General features: G+C 43.1%; 1 protein-coding gene across 1 annotated transcript in view; it reads right to left on the bottom strand.

Annotated features, from left to right (window-relative positions):
- Positions 1-21,540, bottom strand: part of LAMA2 (laminin, alpha 2) — a gene marked incomplete at both ends in the record, with an annotated part of 120,064 nt that overhangs the window by 87,302 nt on the left and 11,222 nt on the right. The window contains 9 exon segments of the mRNA XM_010137681.1: positions 2,355-2,548; positions 3,452-3,538; positions 5,638-5,762; positions 6,404-6,538; positions 10,322-10,439; positions 15,046-15,185; positions 15,382-15,570; positions 16,314-16,493; positions 18,828-18,971. Of these exon segments, the coding sequence (XP_010135983.1) occupies positions 2,355-2,548; positions 3,452-3,538; positions 5,638-5,762; positions 6,404-6,538; positions 10,322-10,439; positions 15,046-15,185; positions 15,382-15,570; positions 16,314-16,493; positions 18,828-18,971 (1,312 nt within the window).

The following is a 21,540-nucleotide window of genomic DNA, read 5'->3' as shown; positions in this document are numbered from 1 at the left end:
CACACAGTGATCAAGGTTTGTCCTCACCAGTGCTCCCAGTACAGGGAGATGATCCCTGCCCTGGTCCTCCTGCCCAAGCGCAGGACCTGGCACTTAGTCTTACTGAACTTTCTACAGTTGATCTCAGCCCATCAGCTCAGCCTGTGCAGGTTCCACTGTGGAGCCTCCCAACTTTCAAGCAGATCAACACACTCACCCAACTTGGTGTCATCTGCGAACTTGCTGAGGGTGCCCTCGATCCCCACATCCAGACCATTGACACAGACGTAGAAGAGGACAGGCCCCAATACTGAGCCCTGGAGGACACCATGGGTGACTGGCCACCAGCTGGATTGGACTCCATTCCCCACCACTCTCCGGGCCCGGCCATCCAGCCAGTGTTCAGGATGTTAATGTTTTATTAAGTCATTTTCATTTAGGAGCCACTCCGGAAACCACAGTCCTTATTTTAAAATCGTGTAGCTGTAACACTTCCAGACTTCGCTTGTGATTACAACTCTCCCTAACGCAAAACGGAATCCAAGGAGCAGTTATCCCAGTGAAACAGCTACTTACTCTATTTGCGTTCATTCTTTAGTTTAAAATTGAGTTTAAAATTTACAGTACAACGTGAAAGTTTAAACTTGAGCTTTGAGATACAGGATAGTTCAGGATTAAGTTCTAAACTTCATCACACTGCAGGGCATGAGATCTGCTTCCCTTAAGCACATGAAGCTTTCCGTCAATGAACCAATGGCACGTTATTAATAACAGGGAAATACAGTGTTTATGTCTGTATTCCCAGTAAGGTCTCTCTTCATTTTCAAAGAAGGGCTGTACCTGCGAATCAGGAGCAAGGCAAAAGCACTGAACTCAACAGCCGCGTGTGGAAGCGCAGTTCCGCTGAGTCCTGATCACTCGCAGAGCTGATCACAACCATTCAGTTGAGTCAAAACAACATTCTGTGCTGTGCATCCTTGAGACGACATGCCTCGTGTCTTCCTCTTCAGCCCCGCCAAGCAGCCACACATTTCATTCTTGGCCTTCAGCTGTTTTTAGCACTTCTTCTCTTTTATTATTTTTCCAATAATTTTTAAACTGTTTGCAATCTAACTGAGCTGTACTAGCTGATTTTGCTGTTAGAGCTGTACACCTCTGGGTACAGAGGTAAAGACTGAACGCATTCCGAAAAAATAAGAGGAGCCTTTTTTTTGGTATCTACTTGCCTTGATATAACAACTAGCTGATTTTGCTGTTAGAGCTGTACACCTCTGGGTACAGAGGTAAAGACTGAACGCATTCCGAAAAAATAAGAGGAGCCTTTTTTTTGGTATCTACTTGCCTTGATATAACATGTCCCTCACAAAAAAAAAAAAAAACAAACCCAAACTGAAAAAGTTCCAATTACAGCCCTACAACTGATAAAAACCAGGGAAAACATTAAAACCATTTTGTTGTGCCTTGCTGATGTATTTAAAGATGCACAGATTAAGAAATATGATATACTGCGGACATACTGGGTCCCTCTATCTGTATTATAATTTAAAATGAACAACGATGGTCTCGAGAGGAAAAAAAATCATAATAAAATCCCCCTAACTCAGCTGAGAAGAGGAGAAGAGGAAAATGCCTTATTTCAGGCAGGATTTCCTGAAAATCAGGAAAAAAATGAAAATCAGGGTTCTGATTTCCTTTTTTTTGACAAGACATAAGCATACACTATGAGGGGAAAGAAGATCGTGGGCTCAAAACCAACCCTATCCAATTTCATGGAAAAAAATTCCAAACGATAATGAAAGACAAGACAGTTGGCACATATCAAAACCGAAGGGAGGGCAAAGATGCCAGTAGCGTCAAATGCAGCTTGGAGGGTTCGGCTACTCGCTTTCTGTTTTAATCAAAGGAAGTCCTTCCTTCCTGGACACATTGTACTGTCCTTCCTTACGTCTTTTAAGTTCCGATGGGTGATTTATAACCAACATGACCAAGCAAACCTTGGTAAAAACTCATGGGACAGAGCACTGCAATTGCTGGTTAAACATTTAAGACAACACTAAAAAATTCACTAGTAGTAAATATTGTAATAGCAGCAGTGACAACCTTTAGCAAAGCTCCAGGCTTCACAAGCCCACAAAAAAAAAAAAAATCCTTTGAAGCTTTGTGGTCGATTTTCAGTGAGCATATTAAAAAGTATCGAGAGTTTTCTTACCATCTCACACTCGTGGGAAAAAATGGACCAGAACAGCCATGCAGTAAGAAACCTGCAACTATTTTCAAAGAAACCAGCACAACTGACTGTTGCATAAGCAGGGTTGAATTTCTGTAACATGACAAACACCATGACAAGCTCTCCAGAATTACGGTGCTATACGTACAAATGCATTTCATGCCATCACGCGCGTGCCGATGTTCACAGCCAGCACACTTCCACCCCGTGAATCCAGGCCTGCACGTGCACTGTCCAGTCACGGGGTCACAGGGGACAGGCAGGGAACCGTATGGATCACACTCACATTCCTGGCAGGAGCCTCCTGGAGTTTGGGGGTTTCCCGTGTAGCCAGAAGAACACCTAGACGTTGCAGATACAAAACCAGGTTTGGCCAACCGAGACACGCAGTGCACAGCATCGAACGCTTGGCAACATTGTAAGCAAAATGATTACGAACACTCATTCATGAACCATTAAAAAAGACCTTTGCTGCTTTATGACTCAGAGTCCGTTAGTAGAGGGAGAAGCGTTGCAAACTGTCCGACAAACGGATAATAACTTTTCATCAGGACACGGAACAGTCTGGGTGGAAGGAGTATGCAAAAGCGATTCCGCTCTCCTATCAGTTTTCAGTTAAACTTCTATTGTAACATGACAAAGAAGTTCCTACACGAGCAATGTTTGGTCTATAGCCCTTTTTTCCCCCACTAACCACTTGTGTTTTGCATTAGAAGTGAAATCTCATAGCAGCCACTCACTAGTTTTGATCATCTTAATCCCAGAGCGTTGCCACCAATGGGACAACAGCTGTTGTTCAGCTTATTAATTTGCAATTTGGTCATTAATCTGTTTATATGGAAATGTCTTTCACAGTCAGCACCCATGAGGACACAACAGTCACTGGAACAAAGGGTGTGAGTGACATCAAGACACACTCTTTTTTTTTTTTTTTTTTTCAGATAAATTTCATATATTTTGGCTTAAGTTCTGAGACCCACAGGGGAAAAAAACAACAAACCCCAAATCAGGCATTGTGAGTAGGACAATATCTGTGATAAGACTGACTATCAGTTTATGGTGGGTGTACATAAAAATTGCCTATTATGGCTGAGTTTTAACAACACATAAAGAGGAAATAACTTATCCAAAGGCATGTATTTAAACATTAGTCAGTACAGGTTTGTAGTGGTGAAGGACATTGCTCTCCTCCACGGTTCGCCCACCTCCCATTGTCTCTCTTCCCTCCTTTCCCACCCATCCTACCTTTCACAGTACTGGCCTTCATATCCGGGTGGGCACGCAGTACACCGGTAATCGCTGGCTCCTTCCGCAACACAAGAAGGGCTAAAACTAAAAAAAAAAAAAAAAACCACCGCATAAAACCCTTTTCCCCTCTATTGCATCGAGTCACTCTAGCTGGCTGTGCAGAAGGGCTCTACTCTTAATGTGAACAGCAGCATTTTCTTATCTAGCTATAAATACCTGTGGGAGATCCCTCCTTCCTATTAAGAATTTTGTGGATGCCTTGCTGTGATACGGGCAGAATCTGGAAGGGCAGAATCAACGAGGGTCGTGTCAGAGGGGATGGAGCCACAGCAACGGCCATGCTGCAGCCTTGCGTGACTGAGCGGTGCCATCACACACAGTGATGGAGAAAAGGCAGTAATGGGAAGGACGTGAAACGAGAGACTAAGCAGCTGTGCTAACAGACATCCGGCCTTTCCAGTCTGATTTAATTTTAGTTGGAATAAAAGGAGGTAAGCTGGGAAGAGTTTACTCAGAGGTAAGACACACAGAGGCAGAAAGGAACCAAAGTCATAGTCATGTGGAATCTTCCAAAAAGGCAGCATCGGGTGGTCTTCTCAAGGACGTACTGAAGAGAAGAGGCTGCCCTACAGAGATAAAAACCCTAAAAGCTACTCTCTTCGCGATCAGGGGGGGGATGTTATTTTCATCACAGAAAACACTAGATTATTTTTACTAAGCCACAACACAGATGGATAACTAGTGGCTGCAGCACGCACCCACGGGCACTGCGTGACGTAGCACGTTGCTGGAATATTAGTGCATTAAGTGCCCGCACAGACAGGGAAAACAAACAAAAAGGGTCGGGAGGGGTGAAGAAAGACAACTAAATCTTAAAATGGTGCAATAACGTAAAATTCTCCCGGTTCTTTGTAGAAGAATGGAATAGCACAGAGGTGGCCAGCGGTGAGCCCAGAGCTCCTTCTCAGCACTGTACAGTCAGCATCCGACTTGCTTATAACGCACTAAATCAACAGTGCTTGAATGAGTATATAAAATTACACCTTTGCAAAAAACCGTAAACAAATTGATCTATTACTCACAAACTCATTATCCAACACATTTTCAGCTCTATAAAAATAGACCCGCAGCCCCAGGAACAACTTATTCTCTCTGTTCTTTTTTTCCAGCTCATCGTGTTTGAAGCTGACTGCTGATTGTGCGGGAGTACGGGAACACCATTTAAAACCTTAGTGGAGTTCTGTAGCATTTCATAAATAAAACCGATTGCCCTACACTAATTCACAAATATTATCATGCCAGTCATAACGTAACAAGCTAACGAGATAGCTCATTAGCTACCTGCATTTCACGCAGATTAAGATTATGCAAATACCACACAATAGCTGCAGCTAGGTAGATTTTTTTCCCCTTTATTAGTATCTTGAAGAGCTTTCACCAAGCTGCACAACACACACTAATCCAAGGCGGGATACCCTCATTTTCCACCGGATTTCTGTGGTTTTATGGAATGGGTCTGTCCCACCCAGGCCTGTCCAGAAATCAGACCAGGAAACACCAGCCTTTTCAGAGCAGTACTACCGTGTGATTCCAAATATTGTTAAAGGCTTCTCAGCAGAACAACAAACAAATCTCCAGTGCTAAAGTATCATCTGGTGGGAACACACGCGGAGACATCCTGGCAAGGATGCTCATTAGCATAAAGCAACCAATAAAATTTATGCTGCAATAACTATATTGCTTTAAAATTATTCTATCTTTCACAAATTGCCTAAAACTCATGTAACATTAAATAAGGAATCAATAAATTCCACAGTGGAGCAAGAAAGGCACTGTAACACATTTATACCAGCATAATATATGAGCACCAGACTTTTTACAGCTCCCTCGTGGCTATATTGTACTTGAGCTGTGCTCTAGCTTCATTTGTGGGAATACCTTTATAACACACATTCATTACCTGTGGAGCGTTGCATTTTCTAGCACTTATTAATTTATTCATCACAAATTAGCAAGGGAGCCATTTTGGACTTTTAAAGGAAGATCAATTAGCAGAAGTACAGCTTTTTAGCATAGCTTACACGAGGCAGTTCTGTAGCCATCCGAGAAAGGACACAGAGAGCCCAAAACAAAGAACTCGCTTGCTGGAAAAGTAACTCTGCACCACGAGCTTGCTTGCTTACTTGTTACTAGGACTGGAGAGGGGACAGGCACAGGGCCGACAGTCACCCGGAGAGCCTTGGACAGTGCCATAAAATCCCAGCGCACATCTCTCACAGCGGGGACCAGCAGTATTGTGCTGACAGTTCTGCAGAGGAAGGGACAGAAGGAAAGCTGGGTTTGATAATTCGAGAGCAGACAACACATTAGCAGCCTCAGGGATTCAAACTGATTTTGATTCATCATTTCTCCCCAAAATAATTCACCGTGGGGCTGCTTGCTTGCAGCATCTAGCCAGTGCCTGCTGGGCTATACGTGGGTTCACAAGGAGAAGGAATGGAGACCTCCAACCAGATACGCCCCACAGAATTTCTTATCCCATTCACCCTTCCTTCCACCCTTTGTTCCAGTCATTGAAGCAGGAGAAATAATTAAAATTCAACCTCAGTGGATGAAGACATGTGTGTTATACCTATAGGAGCAGTGTTGCGTTTATGGCACAACACATGGTACACGCTCCCTCTTTAGTTTGCAGGTATCTCATTTTTCTTCTTACACAAATAGTAATTCAGAGGAAAAAAGGCACAGCATCCTCTGAACTCGGGAAAATCAGAACAGTCAACTTTAAAGGTAGATGGTTTGCTCTTACGACTCCTCCTTGAACTTTGACACTTTAGCTATCTGAGCAAAACTGGATGATAATATTCCCCTCTCTTTTTCAGAGCGGTTGCACAGCTTAGGAGCTCTGCATTAAGATCAACCCATTGCACAAGTTCAGAAATGTGAGACCTGACAAATCGATGTTTCAGGGTCACACATGGCACTGTGTCCGTGGCACTGACACACAACGCAGGCGCCCAAGGGCTGAGCAGGCGTCCTTCCCGCAGGTGGAGGTGGAAGCCTGTAAAATCCTGGAGAGCACGACTGTGATGAGAGAGATGCAGAAGAGAAGAGATCATTACAGAGCGGACTGGGTATGGGGAGCGCTGCAAGCTCATCTTTCCGATTCCCATTTTTACAAGTTATGAAAAGAACCTGACAGGCTTCCAGCTGCGTTACAAACAATATACAGCACTTTACAGATAGCAAGAGGCAGCCCTAATTGGAAACATCGCTAAAAAAAAAAAATCCCTCGAGCCCTCCACTGGCACCAGGCTTTTCACATTACAGCTGGAGAGACCTTTGGTTCAGATGCAGAACACCTCACTGTGCATCAACCAGCGTTCCTTTCATTTCTTAAGAACCAGGTTTGTTTTCAAAATAAATTTTGTGCCTGGACTGTGGAGAGCAAGCATGATGATTCTGTTTCTTTCGCCCTCAGTGAGTTTTTCAGGTTTGACAAGCTAACATCTGCCTACGTACTGCCTGACGGATAACAAGCAAAACCCGAATGGTAATAATCAAGAAAACGGCTGTAGGGCTGCATTATTTATAGCTATGTAATTTAAAGACCATAAAAGTACAGAATTCAAAATATTAAAGGGCTTCCCATGTCTTGGACTATCAGCCCCAAATCAAGTTTATCTGTCACTAAGCCACCTCGAATCCCAGCCTGGCGATTAAACTCCGGGAGTAACCCCAAAATCACTAGCCAAGCTGACACATGCAAAATCAAGCACTTGGTCTTTATTTCAGGCTTATTAAGCAAACGTGTGGAAGTGTCTACATAGCTCGCAGAAAGCGCACAGCTATGGCAGAATAAAAATACCAACGGACCGGCTGGCCAGTTCAGGCCGTTGGGGTAAGTGCATAGGGACAAGTCGCACGTTCCGCGTGTAACCTCCCCTGCCTAGTGCTGCCAGGAGCCAGCGAAGCCCGTCTGGCGAGGTCGCGTGTGACGGCTGACCACAATTTCTGCTTTTTGCAAAGAATGGGAACGGCACACTTCTCACACAGCAATAAAACGGATGCAAAAAGAAACCAAAATAGAATCTGAAGTGACTTTTCCTGATCAAAAGCAGGATCCTTCGGTCAGGCATTAGCTGACGTGCTGGATTCTATCCACACTGCACCGCTCTGACAGTCTGATCATCACTGCCAGAACTGCCAGCAGTCTAAGTGAGGGGAAAGGCATAAACACAATTATTTTACTCAGATTCACAAGGAAAGTAATCTAACTCACTTCTGCTTCTCCCTTTTTATTTTGACTTGGACTACATTAAGATCTCTGAAGCATAGAAACAGTCTATCTCCTTTTTCATGGTTTGCAAAGAATTCCAATTTAGATAAATAATCTCAAATGAAAGAAATTTTGTTTCTTGCTATAATTCCTTAATTTTTTCCTCCTTCCCCGTCCCCACAAGCGTCCTTGTCCAAACACGCTACAAAGCACAGCTTTACAAGTTCTAAGTGACTTTAGGACTGGGGTGTAACTACGTGGTACACCCCAAACGAAACTAACCCCTGTTTATTCTGCTATGCTATCAACACTCTTCCCATCTCTTTTGACCTAAGCACTTCTGAGACGAAATGGGACACAGGCAAAAGGTGAAGCAGACGACACTTTTCAGTACTAGTTGGGAAGTTTTCCAGAAGTAGCTCTTTCAGCCTGCTACCGGATTTAAAAAAAAAAAAATTAATGCCACCTGTAGTAAAAACTGCTGTGCACAGAGTCCTCACAGTGCAATTACGAGATATAGCGCGGAACAGAGACATATACCCTGTAAAACAATGCTGGGGGACCAGATGCCTTTTCCCCCTGCTAAAATTAAGGAAACCTTCGCAGAACACACCATAACCTTCACAGCGCACACTAAACAAAATTATGAGTAGGGGAAAATTGTACAACTAAGCACAAAGTATGAAGGTGGCAACCGAGACATTTATTCCAGCCCCTGGTGGGTGTGAATTAAAAAACCATTCCAACTACATTATCATATATTTTCCTTCGAAAATGCCATTCGTTACAGTAATTGTTAAAAAAACTGTACTTCCGAGCAAACGCTGGAGCCATTAATTTCTCACTGGAGTATTTACACTCAATCAGGGGTATGGTCTCTCCAAAACAGTGTGCAAAGAAGATGACTGCATTCACTTCCTTGCATGCTTTTGCTCCCAACTCCCCGCTCCTCCTGCCTCGTTTGCTGCAGAGCACAGTCCTGTGTAATATCAGAAGGGAGCAGGGTTCTCGCAGAGAACAAGGCATCTTGCCCTTCCTTTACTCACTCCAAATTTTCTCCCTCCGCTGGCTTGGGGGAAGGAGGCCTTTCCAAGATCCCACTCGGTGAGGATGTCTGAGGGATCTGCAGAACACTCAAGGTGTTGTTCCCTCGCTACCTGCACCTTGCAATTGCAGCAAAGGCGTCTGGAATCGCTAGAGCTGCTCACGAATGAAAACGTGGTGTTTTGCACACAGAAGAACCGCCAACCTCATCACCAGGAGCACAGTCCAACATATTAACTCCTGTTCAGCAGTTAACGTGCCACGTCTTAAAGGCTTCCTCTGGGACCTATCATAAGCTGCATTTTACACAAGCAGAGAAGTCAGCTGATTCTCTATAAAACCTGGGTGCTTTTGAGACACACCACCTGCGGCATGAGAATATTTGCGTTAGTAAAAATAGAAATAAAATGCAGGTATGTAAGCAGCACCGAGCTCTCTCTTAGTTGACCAACACCTTTCTCCCAGTGTTGAATGAGTCAGAAATTTACCAAACTCCAACGGTTCAGGACAAAAGTTTCCATTAGTATCAGATCCATTTTGTTTTATTTTAAGACATAGTGATTCAACTGCTTCTAAGGATAAAGGAAAACACCCTATTTGAACCGCGTTCCAGAATTTCTGCTCCTCTCTACAGGCAGCTCCGTCACTGTCACAGGAGGCTACCATCACTATCATCGTCACTGAAATTTGAGAGGCAGCAAGCTGCTGTTTAGCGACTAAGCGAGGTCATCTCACATGAGTCCAGTGTCCGAAGAAGACTAATGGTGGGGGAATAAAATAGAAAGACACCTGCCAGAACTCCGCGGCCCTTTTCAATGTATTTCCATCGACCCACTTGGAGAAATTATAAGCATTCATCAAACTGAGAGTTTGAACGTGTGCAGTGGACATTTTCTAAAGCTTTGGAAACATCTTCCATAAAGCTTCTTTCGTGGAGCACAAACGTGCTACGGCATGGTTGTCATCTACATTTTTAATGCACTTGCAGTGCAATTTTGGGCAGTCAAGCACGTAAAATGAAAGCAAACAGACCAACTGCATCCTGGTCGTGTTGGTCCACAAAGGCTTGCTCTTGGAACAGCATCGAGAGGAAAGATCCACGTGAGGAATCTACAGGTTCTCAAGTACCAACTACCTTTCTGACCACCTGTTCAGAATGGTCTATTTCAAGTCTCGCTTTTGAAATTATTTATCTTTTTAAATTTTCTTGTTATTTGAGTTATTCAGTGTAATACAAACATTTAAGAAATCAAAACCGAAATGCTGTTTAGCTTTTTTCAAAACAAAATATTTCACTCATTCATACAGCTATTAAAACGTCAAACAAGGCAAACTTAAGAATCTGGAAAGCCTTTAGAAAAGAGCATTTTAGAATTCTGCATGGTTACGTTTAGAGTGCTTGCTGCTAGAATTTTAAGTAATTAAATGAAGGGAGAGTTGTTGTTAGTTACAGAACTCACACGCTAATTACTCATCACATCTTGCTAGTGAAGGCACCAAAGAAGGTATAAAGCCTTTTACTGGAAGCCAGGTTAATACTGTACCTCACAAGACAAACCAGAATAACCCAGAGGGCAGTCACATCGCTCAATCAAGTGAGCCTGAGGAGTCATCCCAGACACAGTGCCGCCTTCAGCAACTTCCATCGAGATCTCAGAAATCCTGAAAAAGAGCAGCGAACATCTCGTATGAGATTAGTCAAGCACTTCACTCGAACCCAGTTAGGTCACAGGCAGCTGGCATGGGAGGAAATGCCCTTCTTCGGTTGATGACCTACAGGAGGCAAGCAGCACCACTTTTGCCTCTTCTAAGGAAACACAAAGCTACCACCACCTCCAGTCTCATTTTCCATTTCTAAGCAACAACATAACTAACTTCTCTCTCCTGCTTGATTCTCTCATGGTTTTAATCTCTTCTCAGCCAAACTGTTAACAAAAGCTCATACCTCATCCTTCCTTTGGAGGGACTCAGGAAGAAATCGAAGTCACTACTTAATGCAGTTCCAATTCATGGCTCTCAGAGGTACGGCAATAGAATTGCTCACTGAATGAGCTTTTAATGAGGCAACTACTTAAAAAAATAAAATAAAATCTATCCTCAGCCACTAAAGCAACCTAACAAGCTCTAGAGCAGACCTGAAAGACAAGGACATTTCCGTTTTTAGCAGGAATTTAAAGATCTGTAGCCAAATACACCCCCCACCCCCCTTTTATTTTAGCTCAGGATCATTTCGACACATGAATAATTTAAAGCAAAGAAGAAATCCTAGTACAGAAGCATCTGCTAGAAAGGGATGTGGGTCACGGTACAGTTTCTGATGTTAACATTCCAAACATCTGTTTGATTGCATTAATAACAATATCCTCGCCTCTAAACCACTCCCATTCCAGCTGACCTGCCACAGAGTCAGTACATCACGTAAAAGATGACAAACATAATATCTAATGAGCTACACTTAATCCTGATGTACCACAATGATGTTCTTTTAGCTTATTACTTTAGTCTGGGGTTTGTCACTTATTTACATTAAGGCTATCCAGAACCTCTTACTGTCTGTGAGAAGCAAAAAGAGTAGGAGAGTGTAAACTTCAAAGCTACAAATGCAGTGCCAGCTGAAGAGAAAATGTCTAAGAATGTGGGACTAACTAGCTGAATAAATGTCGATAATGCTGCTATGGTTTACTCACTGTGCGTGCACTGGGCTAACGCAGAGGAGCTCACACAACTGCTCATCTCCTCCTTGTCCTTGCTGTCCCTTCATCTCCTCCCAAGCCTTGATTACGGAGCCTCTTCTTCTGCGCGTTGGCCTGTAAGCCCCAGTCAGGATGACTGCAGGAGAAGCAAACGCTCTCTGCAGCACCAGGTAAGAGTTTTTATGCCTGAGCTTGGGTGACCAGACCCATACCTCTTAAATCCTTGGGTCAGCGCAAAATCCCCAAATCATCTAGGAACTTAAGCCTTGTGCTCTCTTCTTACTCTCTGAAGACTGGAGAAATTGAACAAAAACCCCCAAGCAAACACAGCCAGGTCAAAACAGAAGACTGAAAATAAAGAGGGCAAAACCATTCTGATCTGCTATGTTGATGTAAGCTTACACTGAAATTTCTGTACGTTTAATGGGAAAACAAAACGAAATCGGCCTCCCCAGCATCTTCGAAGCTGAGGCGACAGTCTGCGTGCTGCAAAAAACACTCCTATTTACTACCAGAAAGCTGTATTTACATAATAATATACTCTGGGACCACAAAGCTACCTGTTCTTCACGTGAAAATGTTACTTAAGGGCAGCTTGGCTGATTCTTGGGACACGTCTAATAGGCAGCAGTCTGGCCACTGTTGCCTGATCAGTGTCAGGAACATTGAAATCATTCACAGGCAGATTGAAAACATACTTCCAATTCAAACTCATTTATTATCACAGCCCAGTTGCCTGAAAAGCAAACCAGAATCTAATAAAAGAAGTGATTCAGTGTAGAGCAGGGAATGTGAAAATGAGGGCAACAAAATGAACAATACAGGAGAAAAACGTCTGGCTTTGGATTCTGAGCAGGAATCTCTAAATCACTAGTAACGCTGCAGTTTTGAAGCAGAAACATTACCACTGCTGCTAACCCTACAACTTGGCTATTTTTATGGTTCCAACTGCTGCAGCTGCTTTGACTTTATTTTTAAAATGCTTTTCCTGCAGTTTATCGCTTGTCTGGGGCTTTTAAAGTCTGCAACTGAAATTAAAGCACTATTAAAAACCTTAAAAAAATTAAAAAGCCTTCACATACGATATTGCCCTCCTCCCTTCCACAGTTCCCTTTGATTTACACTCTTCTGCTATGCGGAGTCAGGTGGAAAAGAAGCTCTGTTAGTTTAGAACAGGGCTGTTTTATTATGTGTGACTTTAATTCAAACATACGGTTAACGTTGAGCATAAATATTGTCTTTCAGAGGGACTCAGCCTATTTTTAATAAAAGCCTTCAATTCTTATGCAAGCTAATATTCTACTAACCTTTTAAAACATTTGGGGGGATTTATTTTGTGGTCTTAAGTAAAACTTCTGAACTCATTTAAGGTGCTAACTCAAGAAAAAAAAGTATTGCTGTTGTTTGTTTTCTTCCTCAAGTATGTGCTTGAAGTACAGCATCTGCTATCAGATGCCATATGATGAGTGTTACCTACACAATGAGATGTATCATAAACCTCTGCTGTAACGTGACCACCTCCCAAATCACACACGGTATTATACGCAAGGTTACGGCTTCGGGTGGAGAGTCACCAGACAGACCAGAGGAACGTTTTGCTAAGTTCTGCTGTCGTACAAGATGTCACGTCCCGAAACACGATGCTGTAAAAATACATCTTGCTTCCTTAAGTGCCACCTTGCAAACCTGTCCTGGAACTGGAAAGTCGCCCCCTGCTCTGTGACATGGGTCATTGCTGGGTAGCTTGACAAGATGATGGTGCACCACAGCACAGGTCTAGTTCAGCCCCAGCGGTTATTTGCATCTCAGAACAACATTGTGACACCGGGGGTCTGCTTTCATAACTTCGCTTAGGATGCTTGAGCTGAGGTAGCATCCAGTTTTTGCTTCCACAGCTGAGCTAGGATCTGTAGTGCGTAGAGGGAAGGGAGAAACAGACACAAAACACGGACACACCACTCAAATTTTCCACGTCGCATTGGAGTTACTGTCATAACCCTTTCCATGGGAAATCCCTGTGCTCGCAATACAACATCCTAAACAGACTATGCTAAAAATAAACAAAACCCATGTAAAGCATTTTTGGCATCTGTTGTTAATATTTAGCATCTAGGCAGCGCAAGCTGGATGAATACTTTTCTGTAAACCAATACTTTTCATAAATGATACCATTTAAATAGAGACAATAGCAGCGATGACGATGACTGTTTTCTGTCACACAATTCTGCAAAGCTGTGTGGTATCTGCCGCTACTATTCACCCTCCAACTCCAAAGGTCATGTTCTTACACACCTGTTAGTAACCATGAAATCTAGAAATCATTGTAGCCCATCACTTTCACGGCAGAACCGTAAAAAGGACCTCAGGAGACCTTTGGAGTTTATCTCCAATTATTCTTGTGTCCTTGCTAATAAATATTGCTTGCAAATGATATTGTGAATGCAATTATTAAAAACACTTCAGCATCATCCATGGAATCTACTCAAGAACTTCTTTACGCCCAGTTTTTTTCTCACGTCTAATGTGAATCTTGCCTGCTGAAGTTTAAGCTCGTTTCTTTTTTGACTTACCCTTTATGGCAACAGAGAACTAATCCTTTTCTTTCTCCTTGTGACAACATTTTATGTGTCTTAAGGCACTTTCTGGTTTCTAAATACATCTGGTTCTTTACATCACCTCTCACAGGTCATATTTTCTAACCTGCGATGATGTTCACCGTCTTCCTCTGAACACTTCAATATTTTTTCCTTGGATTGCAGTATCCAGAACTTGATGCTTAGGCTTTACGAGCGTTGGGCAGAAGAAAAGGATTTTGTGCACTTGCAGGCTGTATTCGTTTACACACGCAGACAGATTATTAGTATTTCCCAACAAGAATATCATTACTGAATCATGTTTGCCTGTAAACAACAGACTGCTCTTTGAAGAAGAGGTAACTAAGCAGTTATTCCTTGTTTGGTCAATTTACTACTCCTTTCAAAGGGGAAAACCTCATAGTTGGCCTTTGGACTGCAGCAGGGTTTTGTACTATTCCGCTGATCTTGCTGTCTGTTGTCCACTTCAAATTCAGTGTTATCTTCATTTCATCATCTAACTTATTAATGAATAAACTGAACAGAAAATGTTGAATGTATCTGCCCCAAATACATTGGATTATGTAGCACTTCACTGAAGGAGTACTCTTTCATCTTTGACTTTTTACCTCAGCTCTAACTTGCAAGAGGAAATTCCTTCACATGCTAACATGTTTAATTGCAGCACCACATTTTCATAGAGTAGACGTTTATTCAAAAACCACTTGGGTTTGTTTCAGGATGTGTGTGCTTACACGTCTTTTCTGTTTTAGGATCCTGAAAACAATGGTTTTGTTTGCCTATTGTGATTTAAAATTTTCTATCAAATAAGATTTCCCTCTCCTGCATCTTCTCCTATGCTGAACACTAACTCCTTCTGTTCTTCTCAGCAACTGCTTACAGCTAATGTTACAAATGAAAATTCTGCTGGGACTAGCTGGGAGTTCTGTCAGGCTACCTGCGACTGCTGCACTATTTCAGACCGCTGCACGAAGTGGTTACCTGCTCTGCCTCATGATGTTGCCATGAGTAGCCTTAATCAGAATGTAATGAACATCATACAACACGTTCAGGAAGTCTTCCCGGGACACAGCTCTAATTGGTCTTGAGTCATCTCCATAATGTCTCCAGGTGAAACCCGCCTGGGACGCCGTCCTGTTGATCCCTGGGTCATCATGGTAATACTCCCAGGGTGCGGCGTTTCTGACTCTTTGGTCATCACCATAATATTCCCATTGGTGCTGAAAGACAGTAATACAAACCCAGATTATTAACAGCATTAAAAAGAACCAGGTGCTTCGGTTCTGGGGAAGAAGAAAAAGCAGAGGGAAACATTACCTCTGTCATCTCTATTTCATGCCTTGTCAGCTGCCCAATGAGAGGGGCAGCCACGTGTCGGACAATCATTCTGGGACGGGTGGCAGGCCCACCTCGTATGATGACCTGTGGGTAGTAAGTAGTAAAACCCGTCTCTTCTCGTGCTTCAAAGTAGATTGCGTATTTCAGTTTCCCTCCGTAAGCGGCCAGCTGACAAAGTAAAACAAAGAACAAAAAAAAATCTCATTTTCTGTTTGCTAAAAATAAATCCCCGGGCATACGCGAAAGCTAGACAGGCTCTGCAGCTGTGTGCAAGTGGGAGAAAACAGCCATCCAGCCTCGTGGAACTATGGGGACGAGGGCTGTGCTCGGAAATACCCATCAGCAATTCGTCATTATACTACGCTAAAACCAAAATGCTATTTTTGTCTTCCTACGTGCCTTGGTGCTTCCCAAGGTTACTGTCCAGAGAAGTGTCTGAGCTTTCTCAAGCCAAACCAACAAATATCAAAAGTGCAACACAAATCGCCACAGAGGTGCATTACAATATCCAAAAGGAGGGTGACTTAAATAATTTTCTCCTGTGTAACTTAGCAAGATCTGGCTTTTGTTGTTGTTGTTTAAAATGGAGAGACACAAAAAGTTACAAGGACTTATATTAAATTAATGCAGCTTAATTTTTCAAATAACATTTTTATGAATCTGTCCCATAGAAAAATATTACAAGTTACTGTCTGTAAATATCTATATTTTAAATCTAAATGCAAAATTTTAATGTAACATTTATGAATTTCCATGATAAGGCAGCAAGTCGTTTTTAATGATGGAATGGCATTTGTTTTCTTTTGAAGTACCTTCCACGGTGTGACAACACACTGGAAGGGAAAAAAAGGCATTGCCACATACAGATACATGCAAACACACGTCAGCATTCAGTGGAATTTTACATTTACCTTTCGTCCCTCAAACTGCTCGGGAAGTCTCCAGTAAACAGGTTCAGCCCGAAGATCCTGCATCACCTGGTCTATATCTGCTACTATTTCGGGAGGCTGGAAGGCAACCCCCGAGAGAGTGCTGCGCTGGAGCTTCTCATCCACCAGCGGCAGAACCGTTTGCTCTGGCTTCAAGGTCACCTATGCATATTCCAAACAAAAGAAGAAGAAAATGAACTCTAGTTTTCCCCTTGAAGTCTTCAAATTCTAACTCAAAAAAATTCTACGTAATTTCATTTCACATCGTGAGCAACTTGTCACAAAAGAGTCTCCTTCAGGTATGACTGGCAATACCAATTTCCCTCTCAAGCCTTTTGCACCTTGTCCTCAGGCTGCAGAGGATGTACTAGCACTGGTGCAAGGAGTTTCGTCAGCAAGTGATCTCATGGATTTTATTGAAGTGATTTTCATTCTTGGGGCTATTTCATTCCTGGGCTGCTTCTGTTCAGGTTGAGAGAAACGCACCTTAGGAAGAAGCATACTCCACCCCAACCCTTATTGTACATCACTGGGGCTGCGGAACACAATGCCTGAGCCCTTTTACAGAATCACAGCATCATTTTGGGTGGAAGAGACCTTTAAGATCATCGAGTCCAAGCTAAGTGTTCGCCAGGCAACACGCAGGGACTGGGGGCTCAGAACTTCCACAATTCTAAATTCAGATTTAATGAGCAGTATAAGGATGCCGCTTAGCTACTTGTAATTTTCTTAGACTTGTTGAAAGAGTCTCAACAGCATTATACAGAAATCATAATTTAGATCAAAAATTGTAATAAGAGTCATAGTAATCCTGTGCAGACAGGAGCATCGCAGGAAGCGTGTGAACAAATGCAAAGGGCTGGCATCAACATTGCTTTCTCCCAAAGAATGAGGAAGACAAAGGACACGAAGGCAGAGTCCTCTCTCTAACAGTCATCCCATCAACGGGCTGCTCACAAGACAGGCATCAGGTAATGAGGAATCAACCGAGCCCTGTACAGAGCCTAAAGCATCTTGGTATTTCCATTTACAGCAGCACCTCCAGACTGGTCAGACATGGGAGCATTCCTAACGCTGCCAGCCCTAGATGCGATGTCCTGAGTTCCTGTCATAAGCGTATCCTGCTGTTTACTGCTTCAGACGTTTGAGTTTCAGAGCACATGAGACAGGACTTGCTTCTTGAAACATGTTGAATGTCATTTGAAGCACCCGGGAGTATCTGAAATAGCGATGAGCAGCTGGCAGAACCCAGTCCCACCCAGTTTAAAATCCTGAATCAATTCTGACATAGGTCAGAGTACCAAAACCTGATGAGACGTGGACACACACTTGTTTAGTAATGACATAAATACAAAATTAATGAAGAGACACAAAATAATCAGGAGGTTTAAACTATGTTTCTGCTTTGTGCTGCCACAAAGGTGAAAGCACAGTTTTCCAGAACTGTTGCTGTCACGGAACTTTATAACTCGCCAGTCTTTTACGGCCTTTCATCTCCAGCCCACCAACACATAATGGGCAAAACAGAAACAGTGAGGAAAACTGGGTCAGATCATGATACACCGCTTCATCCACTGGGAAAAGAAAGAGGTGCTCTTGGACGGAGCAATAGAGGGAAGAGTGGGTGCTGTTCATATTTAACCAGGAGAGATGAACGCTTCAGTAAGAGATCACAGCCTAAAGAGATGTCAGCCTAAAGTAGCCTTCAACCGATGCTCGTGCGTGAGAGGTCAGGGGCTGTGGCTGGTTTGCTTTAGGCTGACATTCTCTCCGTGGCTGACGTCCTTCCTCGCAGAGATGGAACTGACCCATACGAGGGGACTGAACTAGTGATTTCCTGTTAGAAGCAGCTCCTCCAGAAGGTACCAGAGGAACCGGAGCAGCAGCAGCAGACTGCAGTGGCCTCAAGTGAGTTGTGTGCTCGTTGTACAGGTATATGGGGACACCCAGGCTGCCTTTATTTGTCAGCCCAGCCCAGGTCTCAAGGCCCTCGTCCACGAAAAGGTAGAGAGCTCTTTGTTTGCTCTGATGAACGATACTCTCCCGTTCTTGGATTTAAATAGAGCTTCAGTAAGATCTTTTTTTGAAATTGAAAACAAACAATGAAAATAGACGGGTTAAATGAACCATGGGAAATCAATACTGGACAACAGGCACGTGCAACCCTTGAATACACCCAGGTAAACTGTGCATCACACACCAGAGGCTGTGTTACAGGCATTGGAGGGCGTAATTTCCCCACGCGACTGGCTTGCCCTTTCCCCGGTTTTAATGGCTTGATGTCAGCTATTCTATCTCTGGTTTTCTTATCTCCTTATTTACTTCTAATGCCTTGACCCTGGCTGTCTAATGGAACATACTGCTCTCTCCACTTCTGAAGGATATAGAGGAAAATGACTGCTTAAATGTTTGACCATTTTCTCTCAGTGCCTGACTGAAAGATGCCAGCGGGAAATAACATTATCGCATTACATGGCTCAGCAGTTTCCTACTCACCCACACGCGGATCAGCCCCCTTGCCTCGCTGCACTGGGTAGTCAGGCCAAAGCAATAGCAGCTGCTGCAGCCAAGTGGGTTTCTGGCAGAGAGACCGAACGTACCAGACTTGCACCTGTCACAGCGGACACCTTCCACGTGAATCTGCAAGAGAAAAGAAAAAAGTAAAATAAAAAACCAAAAAAAGGCAAGCTTCAGTTTGAGGTAGTAGTAAAAGCAAATCATACAGTGATGGTAATAACAGGGTGTAGAAAGAAATAATAATAAGTGTAAGGAAATAGTCAAGGAACTTTCCAGCTTCTTATCACGTGTGTATGCAAACACATGCAATTAATGTAACTGAGGCATTTGCATTTGTATCCACTGAGTCACTCTGAGCAAGGGATACTGGCTTCGTACTGCAAGCACAGAAACATCGAATGGCACTTTGTGACATGCTCGATAACTGATTGACAAGATAAGAAGAAACACGTCCGTCTGAAATTGCCAGGGTTAATCAAGCCTTTTGTTTAATAGGAATTAGCTTTGACATGTCAGAATGTTTAAGGTACAGTACTAAATGTTCTTGCTGAGAAAAATATTTCAATGGAAATGTTGCAGAGAAAAGCCTTCCCCTCTTCGTGATTGCTTTCCACATCATTGAACAGTATTAATAAGGCTGAAATGTTCCACTGTTATATTGCCAATGCTTTTATTTTCATTTTTCAATTAAACCAAATAAAAAGCTACACCAGATAGGGCTGGATACACAATAATTTATGCACAGCCTTTTAAAATCGTTTTCATGCTGAGACCAAAGTATTTTTAAAAAAAAATCGCCAATATGAAAGCACTGGTTGGCTTTTCCTGCCCCCTCCCCCGCTTTTCTTTTCGCTTGAGGGTAACGTGAGGAAGCCAATCTACGAAACAAATTCAACTTCCCAAAGCTTATACAGGAAACCAATATTGTCCCTGAGGATCTAGCAGTTTTAACCCTCATTTCCACATGTAACTCTATCAGCAAATGTGCCTACGCTGTATTTAGCTCTGATTTTGCTGCTTTTTGTCAGGGCTGACAAAGGGGTTCCTGAGCCTTTGCAAGCGCATTTCTGCAGCTCTAGCAGCAGGCTTTAATGGGAGCACTTACCATTTTATACAAATCCAGCTTCTTCAACACACAACTCTTTCAAAAAAGTTGCACAAAAGGTTACAAACCCAACAAGATTTAAATTCAGCCTGATTTGAAAGTGGGAGGGGGTGGGAAGGTAGGGGGAATCTGTTGATTTAATTCAGTATTATTTGTCCATTTGCTGTAATAAATTGTGAATTTTACTTGCTTTGCATTTTCATGTCAATTACAGTTTTTTGCCATTAATCATCAGCTAAATATCTAACACTAATTTGCACTTAGAGAATCATAAAAGTAACTCTATTAGCCTTAAAAAAAAAACAACAAAAACTTTTCTATTTAAAAATGCCATAAAACCTCATTCTTTCTACTTAGTGCTCTACAAGAGCACCAAGGCAGACAACACCATACTGGATCTCATCTAGAAAAGCGGCACCAAGATGGTTAGAGGGGTTGGAGCCCATCATGTATCAGGAGAGGCTGAAAGAATTCAGATACTTCTGTTTTTCCATTTCAGAGCATGTCATAGGACAAATAACGCAGAGTTCTACTCAGATGACCCATGTGATCAACTCCAGTTTTCTTACAGTCTCACCATCGAATGAATCCATGAAATGAAACATGAAGTTTTCTGTTCAAATACACCAGAAAAACAGGAGGGTGGTCAAGCGGTTTGCACAAGGAGGTTGTGGAACCCCCATCCCTGGAAAACTGCCTCAGCGATGTCTTTCAAACACGGTGCTGAACTACTTGACCTCCGTAGGTCCTTTCCAATCTGATTTGTTCTGCCGTTCCTCCACTGAGTCTATCCTCTGCACTCAAAAGGCAGTGACTGGTGCCTATTTAACAAAAGAATTATCTGGCAATTCCAGCATTTAAATTCATCCTTCCATTTTACTAGCTCTTTATGCCAATGCAGTCCCCAAAGAAGAGGAAGAAAGAATTGAAAGCACAGAAGGAATCTTTAGAGGTGCCTTCATAAACCTCCTCCTTGACCAGGGCTATCACCCACACCAGGTAAGGTTACCCGTGCCTCTTTCTAGCTAACTCTTTAAAACGGGGACTTCACACCCTTTCTGGATAATCTGTTCCAGTGCTGTGTGACCCTCCTAGTGATCTCCTTTTTCCTAACGCCCGATCCAAAATCCCCAAGCTGCCACTTGCAGCTGTTGTTCCTCGTCTTTCGCTGCTATCAGAAACGACCTGACTCCATCAACTACTCTTTGACATGGCTACAGACTGCAACTCCATTTTCTCTTAGCCTCTGCTTTTCACGGTCCAGCTCTCTCAGTGCCAGACCCTTACAGATCATCTGCTCTAAGCCTCTTTGTAGCCCTTCTCCGGATCCTCTCTAGTTTCTCGTCAACACTCCTGAATCAGGTCCTAACACCGGACAACATTTCCAAGCGCAGTCTTACCAGCACTGAGGTGGGGCGGGGTGTGGAGGGGGGGATAAAGGCTTTCCCCCTCATCGTGCCCCACCTTGCAGCTGCCCTGGCCGCTACGATGACTGCATCCAGCTCAGCAGGCAGTTTGCCTTGTTCGCAATGAGAGCACACGGTTGCTGACAGTTTGCCATGCCCCAAAGCTGGTTTGAGCTTTTCA

The sequence above is a fragment of the Buceros rhinoceros genome, unplaced genomic scaffold, assembly GCF_000710305.1.
Source record: "Buceros rhinoceros silvestris isolate BGI_N320 unplaced genomic scaffold, ASM71030v1 scaffold17866, whole genome shotgun sequence".
Taxonomy (NCBI): domain Eukaryota; kingdom Metazoa; phylum Chordata; class Aves; order Bucerotiformes; family Bucerotidae; genus Buceros; species Buceros rhinoceros.
This window is presented reverse-complemented; position numbering and strand designations above follow the sequence as displayed.